The sequence below is a fragment of the Aethalodelphis obliquidens genome, unplaced genomic scaffold (assembly GCF_003676395.1).
Source record: "Aethalodelphis obliquidens isolate GAN/ISIS:26980383/991018 unplaced genomic scaffold, ASM367639v1 scaffold19, whole genome shotgun sequence".
NCBI lineage: Eukaryota > Metazoa > Chordata > Mammalia > Artiodactyla > Delphinidae > Aethalodelphis > Aethalodelphis obliquidens.
This window is the reverse complement of record NW_020837963.1, coordinates 14210146-14219139: the sequence shown is the minus strand read 5'-3', so window position 1 is coordinate 14219139 and position 8994 is coordinate 14210146. Positions and strand designations below refer to the sequence as shown.

General features: G+C 46.4%; 1 protein-coding gene across 20 annotated transcripts in view; it reads right to left on the bottom strand.

The window, feature by feature from the left end:
- Nucleotides 1-1842: 1842 nt before the first annotated feature.
- The window catches only part of ZNF532 (zinc finger protein 532), a 108989-nt gene continuing 101837 nt past the window's right edge, over nucleotides 1843-8994 (bottom strand). For 18 of the 20 annotated variants that reach the window (XM_027118633.1, XM_027118640.1, XM_027118644.1 and 15 more), the window contains 3 exons: nucleotides 7613-7725; nucleotides 5261-5408; nucleotides 1843-3887 (listed from right to left, as the gene is read on the bottom strand). In XM_027118633.1, coding sequence (XP_026974434.1) covers nucleotides 3393-3887; nucleotides 5261-5408; nucleotides 7613-7725 — 756 coding nt within the window. In that variant the 3' untranslated portion in view covers nucleotides 1843-3392. Of the gene's footprint in view, nucleotides 3888-5260; nucleotides 5409-7612; nucleotides 7726-8994 lie in introns of those variants that run through there. The other 2 variants (XM_027118641.1, XM_027118652.1) reach the window with 2 other exon arrangements.

Sequence of the window (8994 nt, the reverse complement as noted above, 5' to 3'; positions counted from 1 at the left end):
TCTGAGCAAGAAACAAGTCTCAGGGGACCTCCCTAGCGATCCAGTGGTTAAGACTCTGCACTTCCACTGCAGGGGGCACAGGTTCAAGCCCTGGTCAGGGAACTAAGATACTACATGCAGTGGGGTGCAGCCGAAAAAAAAAGAAAAATAAGTCTTGTTAGAAGCCGTTAAGATTCAGGGTCACAACCATAGCATAACCTAACTTATGCTGATTGATACACTCCCACCATCCATCTCTTTTTTGTTTAATAAATTTATTTATTTACTTTGGCTGTGTTGGGTCTTCATTGCTGTGCGCAGGCTTTCTCTAGTTGCGGTGAGCGGGGGCTACTCTTCATAGCACAGCCTGCGCTCGGGCTTCAGCACTTGTGGCTCGTGGGCTCTAGAGCGCAGGCTCAGTAGTTGTGGTGCACGGGCTTAGTTGCTCCACGGCATGTGGGATCTTCCCGGACCAGGGCTCAAACCCGTGTCCCCTGCATTGGCAGGCAGATTCTTAACAACTGTGCCACCAGGGAAATCCCTTCCACCCTCCATCTTAAGCACTGTCACCAAATAATCTGGTAGTCACTCCCCTGTCCAAATAACTCATCTCTATCAGAGTACAAACCCCCGAAGATTGTCATTCAAGGTTTTTTACACCTTGGACCCAGCCTACTCTGTCAGCCTCGCCTCCCCTTCCCCACCAACAGAGGAAATGGGATTCCTAAAAGTTCATGGAATGTGCCCCAGTTTTCTACCTTTGGTCTATGTCCTGTTTCTCAAATGCCCGCATTGACAACCACACCCAATATCTTTAGCTAATGAAAAATGGGTAGAATTCACAAGTCCCAACGTGGATTTTTTGCTCAGCATTCACCATGTTAACCCAAGTATTCATGTCTTTTCATTAACAGCTAAGAATTTTCCACACTGGCTCTCTCCAGTTCCTTCTATTCCCCCTCTGGAGCTCCTATGAAACTTGTTAGAGCTGCTTATTTCGTCCTGGACTCCTATGCTCTTCCATATATTTCATCTCCTTATCTCTTTGCTGCATTCTAGGGAATTTCTTCACAATCCATCTTCCAGTTCATCAATTCTCTCTTCAGTTGAACCATCCAGGTTTCCTCCCAGGGCTACAGCATCGGGTGCTGTTTTTCTACTCTGGATTTTAGTTTCTTCTTCATTTTGGACCTCTGGGCCTATTTAAAACCTTTCCTGGATGCTCATCTAGGCATTTAATAGATGCCAATTTCATATTACCCAGCACACCTGGGTATTTATGAGTAGACAGCCTCCCAAGTTATCTTATAAAAGTCATAGTGCCACAAACAAAAATTTCTAGTATTGTGTTTTGCATACTTTTTATTTGTTGAATAAAGGAGTATTTGTGAATATGTACATAAACACATAGAGCGAGCACTAGATTTAGAGCAAGAATATCTGGGTTCTAATACGCAAAGCCACTTACCAGCTCTGAGGGCTTAGGCCAAGAACTTAATGAGTTCAGCTTCCTCGACTGTAAAACTAGGCTATTAGACCCGTGCAGCCCACCACACAGGTTTATTGCAAGGTTCAAATGCAGAAACATATGAAAAGTGCTATGAATACAACTTAAGAGCAATACAAGTATAAATATAACAAGTAACAGCAATTGAATTTCAAGTTGAGGCGTACTTAATCACACCCTCGGGTTATACCGATGTACTGATGGAGTCGATATGTTAGCTGATTGCTAACAAGAATGAATATGCCGCTCTCCTGAGCAGGGAGAATTCTGCAATACCCCGTAGCCCAGCCCTGCAATGAATCACTCCCTAAACTGCATGAAGATGTCAGCGACCCACCATCAATAACTCTCTCACGGAAGCACAAGGGCCAAATGTCCCACGTTTATTTACATATGAAATGTGTTTAATACAGTTAGGATGGATATGGTTAGTGCATGACACCTGACAGCAGCAAGACCTTCTGAGGAACCGAACGTTGACTACAGTATATCATGCAACTATATCTATATATACACAAAAGAATTTCTTCTCTTAAAAAAAAAAAAGTACAAAACATGTTTAGGGATAAATACAAGATATAAAATGCAAAAGAAAACACAAAACACAAAACCAAAAAGTATAACTCTCCCAGAGAACTAGAAACGTTTGGAAGGGACAGAAGAGTACCTCGGCTGCACTAAGAAAGCGGAACTACCGATGTTAAAGATACTTATTTAAATGGCTGAACTAATAAACCCAGGTGGCTCAGTGCTGACTCGAACGGCCAATTGCGACATGCCGGCTGCTGCATCAATAAGGTGGAAGTTGTGCATCCCAAGTCTAAGTACCAGGACGTATGGCAGTAGCACCCTGAACAGGAAACGCCAACTCTTTAGACAGCAAAGGGTTAAGTCAATTGTGATTTTTTTTTTTTCCTGTCAAGAGCCAGAGAAATACTTGATATTTTTAGTTGTGTCTTTGCAATAGTTAATAAATTACATGACAAAAGCTTGACTATATAAATCTGTTGGTCTAACTACGTATTTGTAACTTTGACAGTAGTCCAGCCCTTTCGCTGCTGTATCTCCTTGTGCTCTTTAGAAGTCAGCCTTGCAAATCGGCCCAGAAAGCCACCGCGGCCCCCAGCCACCCCGCACCCCCGTGTCTTCCCTTTAGGATATCCTTCTTCCCCGTTCTGAGATGGAATCAATCCACGTTCCTTACTGGATCTCTGGCCCAAGTTTTCATCCCCCCACTGAGAAAGAAGCGACCTGCAAGGCTGCTTTCGACACAGTTTGGCCTGGAGAAGACGCCACACGCCGGGCTGCGGTCCTGACGGGGCCGGCACCCCCTGGCGGAGCAGGCACGTTGAGGATAGTGCTAAGACACTTAAAAGTCCCTAGTGTTTTTGAGACCTACAATCACCTACGATTTATGTAGTGAATTCTAAAAATTAAAAACACTAAAAAAGGCATTATCGTAGCCTGTAATTAGTTAACCCATTCAAATCTGTGACATACAAAATGGTTTATTTGAATTCAGGAACTGCCCCTGATACTAAGAACTGTTTTAAAGAAACAGTACAAAAAGAAAAATTCTAACTCAAATTAAAAAAAAAAAAAAAACCAAGAACGAAACAAAAAAAAAACTTCAAAACATTTTCCACTAAATACTGATATAAACATGTAACAAAGAGTATAAAAAGTTATTCATTTAAATATATACAAACTCTTTTCAACTCAAATACTGTTTTAATACTTAATCGAGGAGGATATACAGGAGGAGGCGGAGAAGGGAGTGGAAGGAGAATATATTGCAACAGCCTAGACAGTACTGTTAACTCTATGATAACTGCCAACTTTTTGTAAGAAAACTGTCTCTTTGCTTCCAATGTGGACCGGGACTCTCGGCGGGAAGGGTGCGCGGCTATTTCTCCGCTGAGCTCACTCTTTTGGATTTGATGAAGGCCATGCCGTGGGTCCGCATGTGGGCGTTTAAGGCAGCTTCCGTCTCGAACGTCTTTGCACACACTTTGCACGTTCTGTCCGACACGGGGCCGTCGGCCGGCGCGTCCTCTGGGCCAGGCTTGTTCTCCTGCTGGCTCTCCTCGCCGGCCCCGTTCTGCTTGGCCGCTGGCTGCGGCTCCTTCAGTTTGTGGACGATGAAGAGGTGCCGGGACAGGGAGACGTGCGACGTGTAGCAGAGGCCGCACTCGCGGCACTGGTGGGACGAGCCGTCTGACTTGTGCTGTGGAATGTGCTCGTGGAACTGCAGCAGGTTCTCCGTGGTGAAGCCGCACACGGCGCACTTGTGCACCTTGAACACATTGATCTTCAGCTTCTTCAGGGGCTGCGTGATGGCTCCTCGGGGAGGTCTGAACTCTAAAACGGGTTCTTCCAACTTCCGCTTGGGACTGGGAACCTTGGAGAGAAAAACAGAGCGGGTGACGCACTGAAAACCGGTCTCTGGGCGGGTGACGGGCGGTCGGTGCTCGCGGGCTCCGGGGCTGCGGGGAAACGTGTCCCAGGAGCGGGGGGTGCGGGCTCCTTACGGCTGCGTGGCCACCGCCCCACCCAAGGGTCGTGCCTTCCAGCCCCCCAACAGAGGTGGACTCAGCTCCGGGATGACCAGGCATCCTCCAGCAGCCGGCTTGGTAGGACAGACAGGTCCCAGCCCTCGTGGGACACAGGCGCCAATGGAGTGATGAAGAGCCACGAAGGAGCCAGCATGCAGTACGGCAGGGACAGCCTGAGCCAGGAGGCCACACGGGGAAAGGGGCCCAGGAGGCGGGCCAGGGGGCCCGGGGCAGGGCGACCAGGTGAGTGTGCAGATGAGGCCGAGGAGAGGCAGGGGGCGGGCGGACTGAAAAGCACCTCGTGGAGGAGAAGATGTCCGCACCTGTGCTTCTCCCGAGACTCAGGCGGAGCCACCTGATGCCCTTTCCTGCCCACTCACCTTCCTCCCACCCCTTCCCCTCTGGCCTCATCAAATCCCCTCCCTTCCAGCTCTCTAAAAAGCCAAGACGAGGGGCCGCCCTGTCCTCCCAGCTCTGCAGCCGTCCTGCTTTTCCGCCTTGACCTAGGGCTGCTCCTGCACGTACATTCTTTAATTCCACCCCCGCCCCCCCATCACTTGAGGGAAAGGGTTACAATTTAATGCGACACGAGTCTGACTTGTATTCTGATTTCAACGATGAACTCCTTGAAAGCACACACAGGCTTTTACCCAGGAACGTTCCAGACGCAGCACAGGGCCAAAGACGGCAGGTCTCCTAAGTGTCTGCTTTACTGCGACAGCACTTGCGACACACACCGTGCACTCAGGTTAGTACATGTTCTGTTGTCTGCTTCAAGTTCACTACCTACTGATAAGGTACTATCTACGAATCTTATCTTAATCCTTTATCAGTACAAAGAGAAGCTAAATGGAATCAATTTTGATTAGGCCCCTCTCACAACCAATATACTGCCAATGAAGAGGAGTCTCGATTCATACAGTCTCCTGGCTGAGAGACCGCTTCTGGGAGTCAGCATAGCATTTTATATGTAAGTAGATCAATCCCTAAAGTTGTGTCTGGAAGGATACAGAAGAAACTTAATAAAGGTTACCTTTTAGGAGCAAGAGGAAAGCTCAGAACGAGTGCAGAGAGAGCTTCCCTATTATTTTAAAGTTTTAGGCACAGTCTGAATTTTTAAAACTGTGTAACCGTAGAAGAATTTAAATGCAAAAAAAAAAAAATGGCAAAAGCAAGCCAACACAACTTCACTGTAAAGAGAACACGTGCAGTGTTTGACCTTGGTATCTTCTTTTATTTCTGCTTCCTCCTCATTGGTGGCTTCTGTCATTTCTTTCAAGTCAGGATCCTTAATTCCGTGCATGAGTTGGATATGTTTCTCCAGCATTAACCGTTTCGTGAAGGTACGCCTGGAGTCTGGGCAGTGCCTGTGAGGAAAAAGACAAGGAAATAATCTACTTGCTTTAAAGGAACTCACTGAGGCGCACATTCACTGCTGAAAGCCCTCAGCCGGCCGACAGCCCCGCTCAGAGGGGCCAGGGTCGTCTGCATGAGTACCACTGGTCCAAAGCGAAAGAGTAATTCTGCTATGAATCATAGTTTCCAATTGGTGGAAAAAAAAAAAAAAAAACTCTTGCAGCTTTTGTTAAAAGTTTTCTATCAGTTTTTGTGTCCTTACAGGATCAGCCTAATTTGGGTCAGATGGAGTATTTATTTTCTGAGTTTGGTTAAAGTATTACTTAATTCGTTATTCTAGATGGCTGTAATTTTTAACATGGAGAACATTAAATTTCAAAAGTTTCCTTTCCAGTGACTCAGACGGTTCCCTCAGAATTTACGTCATGAGACACTCTGATAGGAAGAAAGTCCCTGCCTGACTCCTTCACGCTGGTGTTAACGATTCCTGTCCACTCTGCCGTAACACAGACAAGACAGACTGTCTCCCCATCAAATTCCTCATCAAAGCACAAATGCAATAAGCATGGTTAGAACCGCAGCGCTCAAATACATGTGTTCAGTCAGTCGATTAAAACGTAGAAAACTGTGAACAGATATCCAAGACAGGTCAATTATTTAAACTGTCATTTCAGCTTGTGCAAAATTATGTTAATTACGATTACAGTTCTTCTTTAGAAGATATGAATTTATCATTTTCTTAATCAAACAGGCCAAACACAGGTAAACGGAAGTTAATGACCATGGTGATTACAGATACGCTAAGCCAGACATCAGGAATACCACTGCAGCGAAGGTGGATGGAAAGTGCCTCACGGCTTATGAAGAACCAAATTTGCTGTCTTCAGAGAGGCTTCTAAGCATTTTATGATGATTGGCTCCCAATTCTGGTATCATGTTAGAGACGCTCTGTGGGGCAGCAGTGGGAGCCAGCACCAACACCAAAGAACAGACGAAATAGCTGGACAATCGCGGCGTCTTACTGCCTTACAGGCACTTCACGAGGAAACGAACACCCCCGTTAGAGGAAGGACTGTGCCATCCACGCCAGCATTGCTTTCCATTTTCTCAGCCCAGGGTTTCCTCCTAAATTCACTGATTCTTTCAATGCAGTCTCAACATACAGACTGTATTTACAGAATGTTCTCATCTCACCAAAATCACTCCCAGCTTCAATTTCACGGAAGGAGGGTCCCTGTTTTCCTACCCAAGAAACATTCCCTACCTAACCAAGACACAGCAAAGCCCCGGCGATCTGGTAGCTGACTTTCTCACGCTCCCTCAGCCACATGGTACACGGAGCCCTGCTTTCATCACGGCCACACGCTGGCTGTACGGCTTCTGTGTCATTTAGTCCTCTTTTATGGGAAGTGCCTTAAAGTAAGTAACCCTGTTACATCACCTCACTTCAGGCATGTTCTGAGTGGGTGAGAAAGCTTTCTCACTAATAATAATATGACAATCTCTGACCTTCATACACAAAGAATCTCATGGACTGTCCACTCAGTGGGTTGGCCCACTCAGTTCCTTGAATTTGGTCTCTAACCAACAGAGTGTGCTGAGATGAGGGATGCACTGCAGCCGAGGGGCAAACGTCCAGCCCAGGATGACTCCATGACTGGCCCCACCACGGCCTGCTCTGAACCCTGAGCAGATCTACCAGCCCAAACGGCTTACTGATGCTGCCAACTCCCTGTGTGTAAGAGACTGAAGAGCATCTCATTCAACCGTGCACCTACCTGCCCGTGAGCCACTTCTCCAAAATTCTCAGTAATAAAACGCCTACCTCTGTATAATGGGTAAGAACATAGGTGGGAATTCCCTGGGAGTACAGTGGTTAGGACTCTGTGCTTTCACTGCTGAGGGCCCGGGTTCAATCCCTGGTCGGGGAACTAAGATCCCACAAACTGTGTGGCCAAAAAAAAAGAACAAAGGTAACAGATAAGAACATACAAAGGGTGGGCAAGGGGCTGCTCCTTTTTATTTTAATATTGTTAAGGGTTACAAACCAAGCAAGAATGGTCTGTCAAAACAAAATACAATTCCGAAAGGAAATCCATACACCATGGAGCAGAGAATGGGAAAATGGAAAGTTAATGGTGAAATGGGAAAAACCTTCGAGAAGTTCCAGGCTAATCCTTTCACTGTGCTTCCCACATTAGAAATCACGACTTACGAGCAGGTATAAACTTTCCTGATGCCTTTGTGCTTGATCCGGTTGTGACGGCACAGGCTGTGGGATGAGCTAAAAGACTTGTCACACTGGCGGCAGGGGTGCTTCTTCATTTGCTTTATTAGGAGGAAAGAGAAAGAAAGTCACTTGAGAGAACAAAAACGGAAACACTTTACAAATTAAAAACTCTTTTGTAAGAGTCTAAATATCACTGCTGTTTAGCAATACAGTAACAAGACTAGAAGATTTTAAAGGTGTAACAGAGGACTTCCCCGGTGATGCAGTGCTTAGCCTGCCAATGCAGGGGACACGGGTTTGAGCCCTGGTCTGGGAGGATCCCACATGCCACAGAGCAACTAAGCCCGTGCGCCACAACTACTGAGCCTGCCTGCGCTCTAGAGCTTGTGTGCCATAACTACAGAGCCTGTGAGCCACAACTACTGAAGCCTACGCGCCTAGAGCCAGTGCTCCGCAACAAGAGAAGCCACCGCAATGAGAAGCCCGGGCACCGCAGTGAAGAGTAGCCCCTGCTCGACGCAACTAGAGAACAGCCTGCACGCAGCAATAAAGACCCAATGCAGCCAAAAATCAATCAATCAATCAATTTAAAAAAAAACGTAACAGAAAGGGTGGGTAGGGCTGGAGTAATCATGGAGGGGTTCATTTCTAGAGAACACACTTTATCATAAGACTAAAAGACTATTTTTTTCCTTAAAAAGACTTATTGTTTTGATTGAACACAAACACCCAGATAGCTGAAAAGAAAACATTACGTAAATTTTCTTTGCGTAAGAGACGTTATTTTTAAAAAGCAGATAACCTAGAAAAACAATTCTTCAGCAGATACCAAATAAAGCCATTAGTTAATTTGTTATATCCAGAAAGAACAGGTTTCCTTCTCCAATATGCCATTTTAAATTACATCTCTGGCTAATTTGAAACATTTTAGCTTCTCCCCCTAATAACTAATTATTGCTTAAATAAGCAAAGAGTTTTCCAAGAATGCTTTTTGTTTTAAATGATACCATTTGGTTATCTCAAGAACACAAGTTTGAAACCACTTTGGGGATACTGCCTGTTGGTATATGTAGAGAGAGAGAGAGAGAGTGTGTGTGTGTGTGTGCACGCGCGCGCGTGTGTGCAGGGGAGGGACACTGAGAAAGCAAGAGAGCACGATCAAGAGATATATAAAAATCTGGGCTTCCCTGGTGGCGCAGTGGTTGAGAGTCCGCCTGCCGATGCAGGGGACACGGGTTCGTGTCCCGGTCTGGGAAGATGCCACGGAGCAGCTGGGCCCATGAGCCATGGCCGCTGAGCCTGCGCGTCCGGAGCCTGTGCCCCGCAGCGGGAGAGGCCACAACAGTGAGAGGCCCGCGTACCGCAAA